General features: G+C 41.1%; 1 protein-coding gene across 1 annotated transcript in view; it reads right to left on the reverse strand.

The window, feature by feature from the left end:
- The window catches only part of ANKFN1 (ankyrin repeat and fibronectin type III domain containing 1), a 214,456-nt gene that overhangs the window by 140,667 nt on the left and 55,285 nt on the right, over positions 1–18,504 (reverse strand). Inside the window, exon 4 of the mRNA XM_058172899.1 lies at positions 7,968–8,170. Within this exon, the coding sequence (XP_058028882.1) occupies positions 7,968–8,153 (186 nt within the window). The 5' untranslated portion in view covers positions 8,154–8,170. The remainder of the gene's footprint in view (positions 1–7,967; positions 8,171–18,504) is intronic.

Below are 18,504 nucleotides of genomic sequence, written 5' to 3' on the forward strand. Positions count from 1 at the left end.
TTTGGGATAATTAGCCTGTAGCATTTTTCTCATTGGGGACTCGGTGGCTCAAGGGGCTAGGATGTTGAGCTTGTGGATCGAAAGGTCGGCAGCTCAGCGGTTCGAATCCCTGGTGCTGCCGTGTAACGGGGTGAGCTCCCGTTACTTGTCCCAGCTTCTGCCACCCTAGCAGTTTCGAAAGCACGTAAAAAAATGCAAGTAGAAAAAATAGGGACCACCTTTGGTGGGAAGGTAACAGCGTTCCGTGCGCCTTTGGCGTAGAGTCATGCCGGCCACATGACCATGGAGACGTCTTCGGACAGCGCTGGCTCTTCGGCTTTGAAACGGAGATGAGCACCGCCCCCTAGAGTCAGGAACGACTAGCACGTATGTGCGAGGGGAATCTTTTACCTTTTATCCCCTCAGCAACTTTTCCCTTTGGGAACTGAGGTTGGCTCATTAAAGGAGGGGGGAACACAAAGACTTTGCTCCCTGCAGGCGCTTTTCCTTATTTTTCGCCTTATGTGGGTTAGCCTGGGAGTGGCCAAAAGCCATTACTTATATCGAATGGGTTTTCCTGGATGGAAAGGAAATGTGGTGTCTTTATTCTGTGGTGAGAACTGTACCGCATGAGATGTTCTTGTGGCAGAAAGAAATGATTCTGCAAATTTATATGCTTTCCCACAAAGCTTTGAAGAGCTGCCTGGAGAACTGTGACGAAGAGCCACGTTTGAGCCTTCCTGTTGGATGTGTTTGTGAAGTTCACAGAAGGTGCATCTCTGGAGAAATTAACCGACACAAAAGCAACTATTTAAGGGGAGGGGGGACAGCCCTCCACTTGAAACAAGGCAGATGAAAGCAGAACTGACCTAGTTAGCTGCTGCAGATGAGCAGTTCAATAAATCCTCTTCCTCCCTCTTACTTCAAAGCCAGCACGAACGCCACACCACAGAGGATTCTAATCTAGCCTCCTCCTTCGTGTGAGTCCCTCACCTGCTGTCTTACGTGGGACAAAACAATTTTATCACTATCTACAATGTGTGTGAATGGGTCCAAAGAAGTTACCGTATATACTCGAGTATAAGCCGAGTTTTTCAGCATGTTTTTTGTGCTGAAAAACGTCCCCTCGGCTTATACTCGAGTATATCAACTTATCTCAGTTTTTTTCTTCTTTTTTTCACATTATACCGGATGGTGCAAACTTGGCGGGCTTTTGCATTAGCGCGGGGAAGCCCTGCTGGTGCAGTGAGAGGGCGGGGCGGGGGAGCCGCCAGCCTTCTCGGCTGAGGGAGGGAGGCTTTCCCTGACCGGTAGCTGCCTCATTTCCCTCCCTCGGCTTATACTCGAGTCCCCAGTTTACCCCAGTTTTTTGGGGTAAAATTGGGGACCTCGGCTTATACTCGGATCGGCTTATATTCGAGTATATATGGTAATTTTCCAAAAAGAGAGCCAGTTCGGTCTAGTGATTAAGGTACTAAGCTAGAAAGTGGGAGACTCAAAGAGTTCAACTCCTGCCTCAGATACGAAAGTCAGCTGGGTGACTTGGGGCCACTCACTCTCCCTCAGCCCAACCTACCTCACAGGGTTGTTGTTGTTGGGAAAATAGGAGGAATAAGGTGTTTGCTGCCCTGAGTTATTTGTAAAAACAATGGAGGCAGGATATTAAACAAACATATAAACAAATAAGGCAATCATATGCTTTCTCCCTGAATCCCTTTTATGATAAGTTTTAGGATTAATTTTATTGTCAGGATTCAGAACAGAATACAAAATATCGCCAAAGCCTATAAATCCATAGGAAAAAAAGAAATGGGCACTTAGCCAGCAAACATTTGCCTGCACTATTATGCTGAAATTAGACAGCACCATGCTCTCTTTTAATTAATGTTGGCTGCCTTCAAATTAATGTGAACATTGACTGGTTGTCTTATAAAGCACTATAAGCCATATATGTATATTGTTTTTTTTTATTATTTATTTATTTATTTATTTATTTATTTATTTTTGTCATAACAGTATATATAAGCATTAACATGAAATAACTATATAATATATAAGCACATATATGAGCATAAGTATGTAATAACTATATTAATTGGATATAATGAAGAGGAACAATAGGACAGGGAACGGTAGGCACATTTGTGCTCTTATGCACGCCCCCCCTTTTTTTTTTTTTATTGAAAGAGTTTTAAAAAAACAAAAACATTTTCCCCTTTTTCCCCTCCCAAAAAAACAAAACACCCCTCCCCCACCCCCCGGCTTCCCGGGTCAATCACAAGGTAAAGTTATACATAAACCAAGCATAGAATAAAATTTTCCCTTCCAATCCAAATAACCACATCCAAAGCTTTTCATCTCCCAACCCCCTCCCCATTACATAAAATAACTTTCTAATTATTCAAAGGCAATCTGATATTTCTTAATCTGATATCTGTTTTGTAGATAATCAATCCATTTTTTCCATTCAATTAAATATCTTTCCTGCGTATTGTCTTTTAAAAACGCTGAGATTTTAGCCATCTCAGCCAAATTAATAACTTTCAATATCCATTCTTCTATTGTAGGTATCTCTTCTTTCTTCCAGTATTGTCCAATCAACAGTCTTGCTGCTGTTATTAAATTCAGAATCAATTTAGTCTCAATCCCTGTACAATCTGTTATAATTCCCAAAAGGATTATGCACGCCCCTTATAGACCTCTTAGGAATGGGGTGAGGTCAATGGTAGATAGTTTTTGGTTAAAGATTTTGGGATTTTGAGAAGAGACCACAGAGTCAGGTAAAGTGTTCCAAGCACTGATGATTCTGTTACAGAAGTCATATTTTCTGCAATCAAGATTGAAGTGGTTAACATTAAGTTTAAATCTATTGTTTGCTCTTGTATTGTTGTGATTGAAGCTGAAGAAGTTTTCAACAGGAAGAACATTGCAATAGATGATTCTATGAGTTAAACACAGGTCCTGTCGAAGGTGGCGGAGTTCTATGTTTTCTAAACCCAGGATTTCAAGTCTGGTGGCATAAGGTATTTTTGTTGTATTTGGAGGAGTGGAGAATTCTTCTTGTAAAATATTTCTAGACACGTTCAATTGTGTTGATATCAGAAATGTGGTATCGGTTCCAAACAGGCGAGCTGTATTCAAGAATTGGTCTAGCAAATGTTTTATATGCTCTGGTTAGTAGTGTAGTTTTTTTGGAAAAGAAGCTACGTAAGATTAGGTTTACAACTCTTAGAGCCTTTTTTGTGATGTAGTTGCAGTGGGCTTTGGCACTTAGATCATTTGATATTAAAACTCCAAAGTCTTTAACAGGGTGGGGGTCATCATTGTGTATGCCACTCTGTTTTTTTTTTTTTTATTGAAAGAGTTTTAAAAAAAACAAAAACATTTTTCCCCCTTTTTTCCCCCTCCCTCCCAAAAAAAAACAAAACATTTTCCCCTTTTTCCCCTCCTCCCACCCCCCGGCTTCCCGGGTCAATCACAAGGTAAAGTTATACATAAACCAAACATAGAATAAAATTTTCCCTTCCAATCCAAATAACCACATCCAAAGCTTTTCGTCTCCCAACCCCCTCTATGCCACTCTGTTTTTAAAAGTGAAGTTCTTACCAAAAGTTGTTGTTGTTGTTGTTAGTTGCAAACTTGTGTCCGACCCATCGCGACCCCATGGACAACGTTCCTCCAAGCCTTCCTGTCCTCTACCATTCTCTGGAGTCCATTTAAACTCATGCCTACTGCTTCAGTGACTCCATCCAGCCACCTCGTTCTCTGTCGTCCCTTTCTTCTTTTGCCCTCAATCTTTCCCAGCATTAGGCTCTTCTCCAGTGAGTCCTTCTTTCTCATTAGGTGGCCAAAGTATTTCAGTTTCATCTTCAGGATCTGGCCTTCTAAAGAGCAGTCAGGGTTGATCTCCTCTAGGACTGACCAATTTGATTGCCTTGCAGTCCAAGGGACTCGCAGGAGTCTTCTCCAGCACCAGAGTTCAAAGGCCTCAATTCTTTGGCACTCAGCCTTTCTTATGATCCAACCTTCACAGCCATACATTGCAACTGGGAAAACCATAGCCTTGACTATACACACTTTTGTCGGCAGGGTGATGTCTCTGCTTTTTAGTACACTGTCTAGATTTGCCATAGTTTTCCACCCCAGGAGCAAGCGTCTTTTAATTTCTTGGCTGCAGTCCCCATCTGTGGTGATCTTGGAGCTCAGGAAAATAAAATCTGTCACTACCTCCATTTCTTCACCATCTATCTGCCAGGAATGGAGAGGGCCGGATGCCATGATTTTAGTTTTCTTAATGTTGAGTTTCAAGCCAACTTTTGCACTCTCCTCCTTCACCCGCATCAAGAGACTCTTTAGTTCCTCTTCGCTTTCTGCCATTAGAGTGGTATCATCTGCATATCTGAGGTTGTTGATATTTCTTCCGGCAATCTTAATTCCAATTTTTGATTCATCTAGCCCTGCCTTTCTCATGATGTGTTCTGCATATAAGTTAAATAGGCAGGGTGATAGTATACAGCCTTGCCGGACTCCTTTCCCAATTTTGAACCAATCAGTGGTTCCGTGTCCAGTTCTCACTGTGGCTTCTTGACCCGCATACAGGTTTCTCAAGAGACAAATAAGATGGTCTGGTACTCCCATCTCTTTAAGAACTTGCCACAATTTGTTGTGATCCACACAATCAAAGGCTTTAGCATAGTCAATGAAGCAGAAGTAGATGTTTTTCTGGAACTCCCTAGCTTTCTCCATGATCCAGCATATGTTGGCAATTTGATCTCTAGTTCCTCTGCCTCTATGAAATCCTGCCTGTACTTCTCGATCCACATACTGCTGGAGCCTAGCTTGTAGGATTTTAAGCATAACCTTATTAGCATGTGAAATGAGTGCAATGGTGCGATAGTTTGAACATTTTTTGGCATTGCCTTTCTTTGGAATTGGAATGTAAACTGACCTTATCCAATCCTGTGGCCATTGTTGAGTTTTCCAAATTTGCTGGCAAATTGGGTGTAGCACTTTTACTGCGTCGTCTTTTAAGAATTTGAATAGCTCAGCTGGAATACTGTCTCCTCCACTAGCTTTGTTGTTGCTCAGATTTCCTAAGGCCTATTTGACTTCACATTCTAGGATGTCTGGCTCAAGGTTAGTGACCACCCCATCGTGGTTATCAGGGATGTTAAGCTCATTCTTGTATAGTTCTTCTGTGTAATTTTGCCACCTCTTCTTAATCTCTTCTGCCTCTGTTAGGTCCCTGCCATTTTGGTCCTTTATCATGCCTTTATCATGCTTTCATCATGCCTACTTACCAAAAGTAGGTGGCGTTAATTGGAAATGATAGAAATGTGGTCTCGGAGTACAGTTTTCAATATAATTTGGAATTCTCCTACCACAAGGGAATTTTGATAAAAATGTGGAAGAATTAAATAGAATCATTTCCTTTGCGGTAATAGAGCAGGAGAAAAACACTTTGCATTACTACCACATGTTAATTTAAACTTTAAACTATAAATACTGCTGCATGGTAGGTGTTGAATGTCTCATGGAATAGTGTCCATAATGGCACTGATCAATGTTAGACAATATAATTTGGATGCATCCTTTGTCTTATGATAAGGCTGCTTGAGTAGCTACAACAATGTGAGGAAGAGTTACATCCAATCTATCCTGCTTCCTGGGCCACTCAGACTCTGGGGTTCAGGAGTATCAGATGCTACTGTCAAGTCTGTTGAAAGATCTTCTGGAACAGACCCTGGTGCCATTTCTGTGTCCATCTACTACACAACGGATTCCATCTGGGTTCCTGGTTGCATCAGAATCTCCCGGGAACATTGAACCAAGGGATTTTTCAGAACTTTGCCAAGATATTCAGGTTGGAACAGATGGCATGGAGGTCACGGAATGTTGGATATAGATCACTCTTGATGTGGTCCCACACCCCATCCCATTTCTCATCTTCATTTAAGGATTCTTTCATTGTCCCACAGCTTTACTATCACTTTTAATAAGGACACAGTTTTATCCATGTAATTTGATTAACAGAAGCTGCTAAGATAATATTTTGTGGATTTGACTAAAATTCAGGGCAATCAGTGGGTTTACATCCTTCAGATTCTTAGTAAACTGATATATGAGTAATGTTCTGTAAGCAAACAGTGTATAAAAATCAAATCTGTGTATGTCTACATATATCTTTTAATATGTCTGTGGTTGAGATGGAATTTTTGACTACAAAATGAACAATATATACTATACCATTGATTGATTGATTGATTGATTATTTTCCCCCCCAGGATAATCTATCCCTAATGTGGTCTTCAGGTTAAGGTTAAAATGACATAATCATCCTTCTATGCATGGCAGAATAGGATGAAATATCTTTACCACGACTGAGACAGTTTTTTCCTCACCTTCCAAGATAGTGTCTCATCTAAAATGTATTAGAACAGGGGTCTCCAACCTTGGTCCCTTTAAGACTTGTGGACTTCAACTCCCAGGAATTGAAGTTCACAAGTCTTAAAGGGACCAAGGTTGGAGACCCCTGTATCAGAATATAATACTGCCTTGAAAAAGTGACTCTTCGTGCAGTTATTCCAATAGTTTATAAGGAAACATTCCAGTAAAAGACCACTGAATACCTATTTAATAACCAATCATCCTGAATTTTCAGAAGACTCTTAGACCTGTTTTGCCTGAATAGCATTTTGCAAAGGTCAGTCTGTGAAAACCACAGATCTTGTTCCATTTGCAACCCAACTGTGATCAGGCTAGCAGAATCTATTTCTTTATTTATGATCCCAGGCCAGTAAAGACAGAGACTATTAGACTATGCCAAAGAAATTCAGTGGTATATATTTTGATGGGTTGCTTGCTTTTAACAAAATAGGAAAAGAAGTGCATATGGTAAACTTCTGCCAGCCTTAATGCATCTATCTTAATTAAAACATTGTCATCCATATTTTGTTTAAAAAATCACCCAGTAATACCATTGCCATGTCCCTTTCTGCCCTTGGTGGATATTTTTTTTAAAAGTAAAAATGCACCATTCCCACTATGGAAAACTTGGCTATACATTCCTGATGCATACTATATACTGTATGAAGGAGAGTTAGTTTGTAGTAGCTAAAGGCATCAGCTACAAACCATTAGATTATGAGTCCCACTTTAGGCTTGAAGCCAGCTGGGTGACTTCGAGCCAGCCGAACTACTGAACTAACTACTACCAAAGAAAACTTCAAGGCCTTCTCTAGACAATCACCAGAAGACAATACTGACTCCTACTCCAGAGGTTATGGGTGCTCCAACACTGAAGGTTTTTAAGAAGAGTTTCTAAATCATTTGTCTGCCTTGGTATAGGATCGTAATGGAGAACCTATGGCACCTGTGCCCAAAGTGGCACACAAAGCCATATCACCCGGCATACACAGCCTTGCCTGTTTGTCTTCCAGGTTTCTGGCATGCATGCTCACGCAATCACCTGTCCTTTGCATGTCTGGTAGTGCCGAGAACCGGTGTGCGCATGCGCACCAGCCAGCTGATTGTTGGGTGTGCATGCACGCCATAACCCGGAAGTTTGGCTTTTCTGGAGCACGATCCCTTCGCGCGCATGGCAGTGCCAAAAACTGGCCTGCACATTTGCGCCAGCCAGCTGATCATCAGGCGCACATGCACGGTAGAACCCGGAAGTTCAGCTTTTCCGGAATGCAGCAGTGACAAGGGCATGTGTGCATGCACAACATTTCCGTGCAAACTTTTTGGCGCTCGGTGCCGAAAAGGTTCGTCATCATTGGTATAGGGTCTCCTGCTTGAGCAGGGGATTGGACTAGAAGACCTCCAAGGTCCTTTTCAACTGTGTTATTCTGTTATTCCAAGGCACAAACACACACACATACACACACACACACACACACTCGTACACAGAGTTATATTGGCTATTTTACCAATCTGAGCAGATATGACATTAAATTGTATGAATCCAGGAGATACCAAAGACTTACCACTGAAGACTTCCGGAGACTGAGACGATCTGTTCGGGCTCTGAAATACACTTCATCAAAGGATGAGTGGCTTCCCTTCAGCTTCTCGGAGAGGTTCCGGTAGAGACGCTTGGCAGCATTGGGAGAAGATGGGGGGTTATTCTTTTTGGTCTGGGAAAGTTGTAAGCTCTGCATTTGCTGGGTCATTTTTCACAAGGCAGTTCCTACAAAAGAGGCAGGACAGCTTTGCCGTTAGAACAAGGACACACTTGAACCTGGCAAGTGAGTTCATTGGAAATAACCTATATTAGAATCTTAGAAATCTAAGTTTCTGCATGAAAACAGCAGTTTTTGCAAACAAAAGAAGAAATTATGTCAGTGGTAAATATTTGGTCTGTTTTCAGCCTGCCTTCCTAGTCCCAAATCAAATTACTTTTGTTCAATTTCTCTGGAATGGAAATAATTTTGGGATTCCTCATCTTGATTGATGCACTCGTTCTTTTTTAATGCTGATTGGGGGCCTTTTTAAAACCCTGGAGTATAGTGTTTATCTGAGCACCATCCTATTCCATATTCATATTTTTGCTTTCTCTGTCACTGTAATTTCATTCTCTGTTATTTTTTTTTTCTTTATTAGAGCCAATAGCCCAATCTTGAGAGTGGGCAGAGAAATCTGGTTTACAATGGGGGCCTTGACCAAACCACACTCATCCCATCATTTCATATGCTGAATTATATTTCAGATGGGATCCTTTCCTCCATGGGTGGGGCCCAAGCAACTGCTGCCACCTTAAATAAATAAGTAAAATCCAGTGGTGGGATTCAAGTAATTTAACAACCGGTTCTCTGCCCTAATGATTTCTTCCAACAACCAGTTTGCCAAACTGCTCAGAAAGTTAACAACCGGTTCTCCCGAAGTGGTGCGAACTGGCTGAATCCCACCACTGGTAAAATCGCTGGTTCTGTTGTTTCAGGAAATTTGGCAAAAAGGGAAAAGGAACAATATGCCAGTGACCAAGTAAACTATGATTTCTCAGAACATCTCAGGAATTCTGTAGCTCAGAGCGATGGGATGTTTATTTGTCGGATCTAAGAAACTTGGTACTTCCATTTGAAAGAATCAAGCAACTGAGAGGGAAAACTCTGGCCAAATACCCAAGTGGAACTGCTGCCCATCACAAGTAAAGTAATATCAGGCTAGAGGGAGCAACTGGCCAGCCTTGCATTAGGACTTTTGTGACCCTGTCAAAGGGTGCCCTGCTTCTTTCTATTCTCGACACTGCCTGTCCTCCCTGGTTTTCCTTTGGCTTTGATCTGATTGTGCTTCTTTGAAAAGGCAGGAGCAATCCACCATAAATGATTCTTGCAGAAAAAGAAAAACAAGTTTTCAACATTTAAAAAAAAACACACACATATTTTCTCATTGCTTGCACATAAGGAACAAATTTGTTTTGCACTCTAGAGACAGGCAACATTTGGGGGCAAAAGGGACATTTTTGTAAAATTGTGAGTTTGGGGGCGGTCTAATAAAATGATGCCAGGAGAGATAAGGGTGGGAGTGGGACTCACAAAATAAGGAGTTGATATTTAGGAGACAACCATAAAAACTCTAGCTCCCCTGTGTAACAACACTCTGGTTGTTTGTTACCTGTGCACACTTCTGGCCAGTTCTTCACAGGGCACCAGGTCAAGAAAGAAACTCCATAAATACTACTACACCTATGCTATATTAATATAGATTAGGGGTCAGCAACTTGTGGCTCTGGAGCTGCATGTGGCTCTTTCATCCCTCTGTTGTGGCTCCCTGACTGGTCGGCTCCAAAATTGATAGGGCTTTCAGTTAGGACAGATAGAGGAAAAAGGATGCTGCACTAGGAGGAGACTCTATGGTGGGGGAACTGGACTTCCAGTCAGCTCCAGAATTGAACAGGGGCTTCCGGTTAGGACCTTTGTGGCTCTTTCAGTGCTTAAGGTTGCCAATCCCTGATATAGACTATATATAGCAGTGGTGGGATTCAAATAGTTTAACACCCGGTTCTCTGCCCTAATGACCGGCTGGGTAGGTGTGGCTCGGTGGTCATGTGACTGGGTGGGCGTGGCTAACTCAATGTCACTCATGTCAATGGGTCCTTTGCCTTAGCTGGTACAATGTAATAAGGGTTAAGCAGAGAGGCAGTTTCTGTAAGCAGGGTAATAAGGATTAGGCTAGAAACACCACCAGAATGTTTCCTTCCTGCCTTCCTTACAGGATTAGCCCTATAAAGTGGGAAAAAACAAGATTTCTTCCAACAACTGGTTCGCTAAACTACTTAGAAAGTTAAAAACCAGTTCTTCCGAATAGGTGCGAACTGGCTGAATCCCACCACTGGACTATGGTAATAAAATCTTGAAAGCCTTTTTTTCCTTCTTTCCCTCTTACATTCCAGAGTGCTAAGGCAGAGCTAATTTGAATTTCATCCCGTATTCTTCCTGACCTGGATTTAAATCATATAAAACTACCGTTGCAGTTTTTCCAAACCCGTCTCTGCCGCTCTGAAGAAAGTACTGTACTGTACTATCCACCCATTTGATGTTTAATCGGCGTGTTAAGAATCACCCAGATTTCAATGCTCACTTTATAGTTGGAAAGTGAACTGTTTTTGTGTAAGTTAATTCAGAAATTCAGCAGTGGGATGTGCGGGATGAACTGCTTGCTTAGAGTAATGTCATTCCTTCCTTTGATCCAGTCCATAATGAAGTCCCAGCCTTGCTTTGATAACCAGGCATCAGAAGTATTTCTATTTTTCTTCCCACTGAACCCTTCTCACTAATTGGTCATAAAATTCAACAGAGGCACAAGGTCTGGTACCACTCTCAACTTTCTACCTGTTAAAAGTGATGGTGGCGGATGTCTGAAACCTAAATTGGCTTAAATCACAAATAGCCTTGCACGCTTCCAAGGCTGGTGAACTATTGTAAACAGATGAATTCTCTAAATGGCTAACATATGCCAGGAGACAAGCTAATAATTGGTATGTTCACTGAAGAACGTGCTTCATTAAACTCAAGTGACAGTTTCTATAAATGGAAAAAGAAACCTGAGAAGTGCTTCCCCATACATGAAAAAGATAGGAGGAGTGAGAACAAAAAGGTAGGTGGAAGTTTGTCGACTTTTTAAAATGTAGCAACTTAAAACATAGAAGAAGCAGAGGCTTCTTTTGGTTATGTCCCTGAATACCCCAATTATCTCTTGGCTTTAAAAGAGCTGTCCAATCTTTTCTTTGTGAGATAGGGAGAGATGTATGCTGCCCAGAGTCACTTCGTGTGAAATTTATTTATTTAACTTATTAAATAACTAATTTATTCTATCTATCTAGATAGATAGAAAGATGGAAAGACAGATGATAGATAGGCAAAGGGATAGATAGATAGATAGATAGATAGATAGATAGATAGATAGATAGATAGATAGATAGACAGACAGACAGACAGACAGACAGACAGACAGACAGACAGACAGACAGAGGGATAAATAGATAAATATTGATAATAGATAGACAGACAGATGAATAGAATAGAATAGAATAGAATTTTTATTGGCCAAGCGTGATTGGACACACAAAGAATTTGTCTTGGTGCATATGCTCTCAGTGTACATAAAATAAAAGATACGTTCATCAAGGTACAACATTTACAACACAAATGATGGTCAATATATCAATATAAATCATAACGATTGCCAGCAACAAAGTTACAGTCATACAGTCATAAGTGGAAAGAGATTGGTGATGGGAACGATGAGAAGATTAATATTAGTGCAGATTTAATAAATAGTTTGATTTATTTAATAAATAAACTGTTGAGGGAATTATTTGTTTAGCAGAGTGATGGCCTTCGGGAAGAAACTGTCCTTGTGTCTAGTCGTTTTGAGGGTAGGAGTTGAAACAGTTTATGTCCTGGATGTGAGGGATCTGTCTGGGATGTGACAGATAGGAAGATAGATGGATAGATGGATAGATAGATAGATAGATAGATAGATAGGTAGGTAGGTAGATAGGCGGACAGACAGACAGAGGGATAAATAGATAAATAGAGATAATAGAGATAGATAGGAAGATAGATAGATAGATAGATAGATAGATAGATAGATAGATAGATAGATAGATAGATAGATAGATAGATAGATAGATAGATAGATAGATAGATAGATAGATAGATAGATAGATAATTGATAGATGGACAGATAGATAGATAGATAGACAGAGTATAGAAATCCTTGTTTGAAATTCCATGTTTCAAATCCATGTTTGAAAATAGACATTAATTTTCATAATATTGATTTCTATCTTGAAGTTTAGAATGGAACCTTGTTGAATTCAGCCCTCAATAACTTCAGGCAGTAGATAAGACCACCCCTTTAAAAAAAATTCTCAGGCTTTCTCCTGCTATACTATATAGTTCTAAAGCAGGGTTCCTTTTGGAGATGGCATGTTATTATGAACACTCCCATAAAGTAGCCCTATCTAGTTAAAACAACTCATCCTTTACTAAAAGGCAAGGCTGCTTCTCACTAACCCCTCTAGCTTCTTATTATGCTGTCTGTCATCTCATCTTGTATTTGGAAAAAAAAAATTCCTAGGCAAATGAATGTACGTCAGAAGAAGCCTGGCTTGCTGCCATTCCCTATTTTTATTTTTAAGGTGACCTTCGGGATCTCTGTGCGAGTGTCTGTTTCAAGTGAGAGAAAGCTGGCTGAGCACCTTCGATGGAAGGAAAATGGAGGGAAAGGGAGCTTTAGAATGAGAACTGAAAGAGTGGAAATGTTTCGTCAGGCTTACTGAAATGAAAACAGGGCACCAGGACGTGTACAGATTCCAGAACTAGAGTGATTTTGAAACTAGCCAGGATGTTGGATTCGAGATTATGATATTGGCAGTTTATGAGGCAGAGTGGGAACCAATCAGAACGGAAAGCCTTCTTGATGTTATATACCTGGAAGTAGGTTCCAGATGGTAACAGATTAACAGAGTTGGAAGGGACGTTGTAGGTCATCTAGTCCAACCCCCCGCCCAAGCAGGAGACCCTACACCATTTCTGACAAATGGCAGTCCAATCTCTTTTTGAAATTCTCAAGTGATGAAGCTCCCACAGCTTCCGAAGGCAACTTCTGTTCCATTGGTTTGATTGTTCTCACTGTCAGAAAATTTTCTCCTTATTTCCAGGTTAAATCTCTCCTTGTTCAATTTCCATCCATTGTTCCTTGTCTTGCCTACAGGTCCTTTAGAAAATAGCTTGGCAGCCTCCTCTCTGTGGCAGCCCCTCGAATATTGGAACACTGCTATCATGTCACCCTGTTCCTTCTCTTCACTAGACGAGCCATGCCCAGTTCCTGTAATTGTTCTCCATATGTTTTAGTCTCCAGTCCCCTAATCATCCTGATTGAAGAACCCATCTGCATTATTGCTCTAGGCTAGATTATGAAGACTTCGGTTCTCTATTTATTTATTATTATTTATTTATTATTTATATTTTTATACCGCCCTTCTTCAAAGACTCAGGGTGGTGTACAGCCAGAATAAAACAGTATATCAATAAAAATCTAATTCAATTTGGCTAAAAGTTAAAAATAATAAGATAAAAATTATAAAAGACCCTATAAAACCCTATAATCCCATTAAAGGGGAGTGAGCATGCTCCTGGCAGGTCTACCAGTCTGACTGGGTTGGCCTCCAGTTTTAGCAATAGCTTTGGGATAGGCAAATAATTAATTTCCTCTTTGTTTTTAATTAGCAACCAAGGTAAATTGCAAAACAGACGTTTAACTTAAAAATTGATCCTTTTCTATGGAACCCATGCTGTCTTGTCCTGGGTAGGGGATGGCCTAGATCAGGGGTCACCAACCTTACAGACCTCAGGCACAACTAAATTCATAATTTTAAAGCCCGTGGATTTAATATATTAAATTAATATGATTTTTTAAAATAAAGATAAATAGTATTTAGTGCAATATAAAAAATGCAAATAATTTTTCTGCGGACCATCAGAATTTTCTCACAGACCACCAGTGATTGGTGGCCGCTGGCTTAGATCAGTGGTTCTCAACCTTTTCTTCATAACAGACTCCCTTTAAATACCTTTTGTGACCACGGGGCCCCCAAGACTTAATATTTAAATCACAACATTTCCTCAAGCCTTCATGGGACCCCCTGTGATGGCATTATGCCCCCCACCCAGGGTCCATGGATCCCAGGTTGAGAACCACTAGCCTTGATGGTCCCCAAAATACCTTCTATTCAGTGGTGGGATTCAAATAATTTAACAACCGGTTCTCTGCCCTAATTATTTCTTCCAACAACCAGTTCACCAAATTGCTCAGAAAGTTAACAACCAGTTCTCCCAAAGTGGTGCAAACTGGCTGAATCCCACCACTGCTTCTATTCCTTACATTTAACAATTCTATGAACTTAAAGGTAATAGATTCAGTTCCTTTTCTTTTTCTACCTTTCAGATTTTTTGTGGGCAGGTCTCCCCACACACTTTCTTTCTTAGAGTCATCTGCTACCAATACTCTAGAGCAGGGGTCTCCAACCTTGGTCCCTTTAAGACTTGTGGACTTCAACTCCCAGAGTCCCTCAGCCAGCTTTGCTGGGAGTTGAAGTCCACAAGTCTTAAAGGGACCAAGGTTGGAGACCCCTGCTCTAGACCATGGGTGTCAAACTTGTGGCCTGCAGGCCAGATGCATTATGCGCTAGCTATGCTCATGCCCAGTTTAGCAAAGGGGAGGGGAGTTGTGATACGTCACGTGACAATGCCATGATGATGTGAGTTTGACACCCCTGCTCTAGACCAGGGGTAGTCAACCTTTTTATACTACCGCCCACTTTTGTATCTCTGTTAGTAGTAAAATTTTCTAACCGCCCACCGGTTCCACACTAATGTGCCGTGTATCGTCATCTGCACATGCTTCTTGCGCATCGTGGATTGGGTTGGGGGGGCACCGGCTACAGCTCTGCTTGTCTGTTACAGCTGGGTGGGGTGGGGGAGATGCGCGAGCTATTCTGGGATGAGGCTTTTTTGTTTGCGTTCGCACTATAGCGCCATTTAGTTTCACTTACGTAACGTGAACTAAACTTATGCATGGGCGATACAAATAGTATATTTTCAGAAATTTATATTGTCACGGGGAATTTTATGAAAACCAAATGATTCTATGAAATTTTTTTAAAAAGTCAATTAAATTAAAAAAAAAGGAAAGTGCTTCAGTATCGGACAAAACCCCTACTGCCCACCATTAAAGCTGGAACGCCCACTAGTGGGTGGTAAGGACCAGGTTGACTATCACTGCTCTAGATGGTCACTGATTTCTGTAAAGCGATTTGGCATTCTCTTAACATTCACATATGTTCTATTGTATGCTTAGGGCAGGGGTCTGAAAACTTGGCTCTTTTAAGACTTGTGGACTTCAACTCCCAGAGTTGAAGTCCACAAGTCTTAAAAGAGCCAAGTTTGCAAACCCCTGGCTTAGGGTATTTCCTGAATATGAGGAATCGTTATCTTATTTTAGATAGCTCAGTCTGCATTCAAGTCATAAGCAGTCACCTAAGTTCATTTACTTCACTAATACAATATGATGAGGAGAAATAAATTATCATTTATCTCACCTCTAATTACAGCTACCCAATTACAACTAACTGGGGAGCTGAAGTTTTTTAAAAATAGGATATGTAAGACATGCATCCTTGGAGAGATCTGCTATGAAGAAAAATGTAGCATCCAGCGCACCAAGTTTGATGGATGCTCTCCCTGTGGTTGCATTATGTAAAAATACTTTATTAGGAAAGCTAATTTATGCAACTTGCCTGTAGATTGCCAAAGAAATTGTATTTTTCTAGTTAGTTGCCTCAGATCATGGAATCGGACTCTTAACCCACAACTTAATTTACTGAATCACATAAAAACATACGGAAATCACATATGGAAGGTACAATAAGATCTGAAGAAAACTTCCAATGCTACTTAAAAGGTGAGTTGTGTGTGGATAGGGAACTTATTTTTTTGTTTGTTTGGTTAATTTTAGCTCATGCTTGATAAGACCCAGAAGTGTTCAACAGGCCCACACAGGTAAGTGGGAAATAGAGTAACTAAAAAAAAAGAAAACAGATGCATTTTCTTCGGTGTTTACATTCTTGCAGAAACACAGAAAGCCTGTTTTATGGTTCTGAGCATCTGGAGCCAGTCACCCTGCAAAGGAAACTTAGAATGCATACGTTATGTGGAATTAACAACTGTGTAAATGAATTCCTAAGGGGAATGCTTTCAGAGGTTTGAAAGTTGTAAAGTTATTTCCATTTAATGTTATTCTTTCACCTCTATTTAATTTAATTACCACATATGTAGAGTACGGCAACTTATAGGCATTCCTCACCCAGAACTGACTAGAAGAGGGGCTGTTGCCCAATGGCAGAGCTCCCATTTTCTGGGATGGGTTTCAGCTGGTGACTCCTGAGGAAGTGGGCAGGACTCATTTTGCTGTCAGCTTGACCCCCTATTTACTGGATCTGGGTCTTTTCTGGGACATGAAGTGGCCAAGGAGGTCATCACTTATAATTGGGTCCATGCTGAGGTACAAACCCCTCTGACAGAGGGGATTGAAAGTGGCAATGGTGTCCCCCCCAGTCCTCAAGAGGCCATCCTTGGGCCTAATGGTCTTCAGTAACTATCGACAGTCTCCAATCTTCTCTTTTGGGGGAAATATTGCTGAGAAGGTTGGTTGGTGTGTTGTTGATAACCCCGGAAGCAGATTATCCTCATTTCAAGCAGGTTTCAGGTTGGACTTTAGTACCGAGAGAGCTTCATTCATGCTTGCCAATCACCTCTTGGCAGAACTGAGATGGCAGTGGTGCATCCATCTTGTGCTCCTTTATCTCTCAGTGGGTTTTGAGAGCGTCAACCATGGCAGTTTTTGAGCTGACTCTGTGGGTTAGGAATTGGGGGCACTGTTTTACGAAGGTTCTCCTCCTTTCTCAAGGGCTGGTTTCAGTAAGTGTTAATGTGTATGGGGGCGGGGGGGTGGGCAGGAGAGGTTGCTTCCTCACCATTCCTACCTGGGTGCTGCAGGATTCTATTCTGTCTCCCATCCTTTTCAACATCTACATGAAACTGCTGGGTGAGGTCATCTACCAATTTGGGCTTTGGTATTGTCAACATGCTAATCATACCCAAATCTATCTTCTGACTCCAGTACAGCCAAGTACAGCTGTTGAGGGTCTGTCCCAGTGCCTAGAGGCTATGTGGGTTTATATGATGGAATCTGGTGCAGAGTTGCAAAAAGGAGAGAGTCTTTCCCAAGGACCTAAGAGGCAAATCAGGCTGGAAACCTTGGCATGCAGGAACTGTATCTAATAGTTATGCAAATTGTGCTTTAGTCTGGCAAGATTCCTGTCTATAGGCGAGTAGTGATGAAGAAACTATCCTGAGTAAATCATCATATCATTCTTGGTTCCTTGCTCTTGACAGTTTAGATAGGGAGGAACTTTTTCTAAACAATCCTATCAAAAGTCGGGGTGTTTGGACCGGCCAGGTTGGGGAATAGTCCAAATCCTGATCTTGAATAGGGTGGCACTTCCCCATTCAAGGATTGTGCATAAGTTGGAGGTCTTCCAGGGCCCACAGTTCCTGCTTACCTTAGCAACTGTTCAAAGTTACAACAATGCTGAAAATGTGACTTACGATTGGTCCTTGCAAACATCTCAGCGCCCCTGTGATCACATGATCATAATTTGAGCGCTTGGCAACCGCTGCACATTTATGTTGGTTGCAGCATCCCGCGATCACATGATTGTCATTTGCAAACTTCTTAGCAAATGAAGCAGAATCAATGGGGAAGCCAGCAGGGAAGATTGTATATATTATTGTACTTATGTGATGTTATACTTGCTTAATGACCACAGTGATTTGCTTAACGAGTGCAGCCAAACATTCATAAAATTGGGAACAGTCATGCGATACCTCACTCAACAATTGCACTGCTGAATGATAAATTTTCTGGTCCCTATTGGGATCATAAGTTGCTGCCACCGAATGCCTCTCACCGACCCGTGCGCTCTCACAGAGAGGGACTCCTCAGGGTACCATTGGCCAGGCAGTGCCGACTGGCGACCCCCAGGGGAAGGGCCTTCTCTGTGGGGGCTCCCACCCTCTGGAACGAACTTCCCCCGGGACTCCGTCAACTTCCTGACCTTCGAACCTTTTGCCGCGAGCTTAAGACACATCTATTTATCTGCGCAGGACTGGACTAGAATTTTAAATTTTGAATTTGGTTTTAATGGGGTTTTATTATTTGTATTGCTATTTTTAAATATTCGGCCTTATTTAATAAGTTTTTTAATTGATGTTTTATTTTGTATTTATATGTATGTTTTATCTGGCTGTAAACCGCCCTGAGTCCCTAGGGAGATAGGGCGGTATAAAAAATGCGAAAAATAAATAAATAAATAAATAAATAAATAAATAAATAAATAAATAAATAAATAAATAAATAAATAAATAAATAAATAAATAAATAAATAAATAAGTTGAG

This window comes from Ahaetulla prasina, chromosome 2 (assembly GCF_028640845.1).
Source record: "Ahaetulla prasina isolate Xishuangbanna chromosome 2, ASM2864084v1, whole genome shotgun sequence".
Taxonomy (NCBI): domain Eukaryota; kingdom Metazoa; phylum Chordata; class Lepidosauria; order Squamata; family Colubridae; genus Ahaetulla; species Ahaetulla prasina.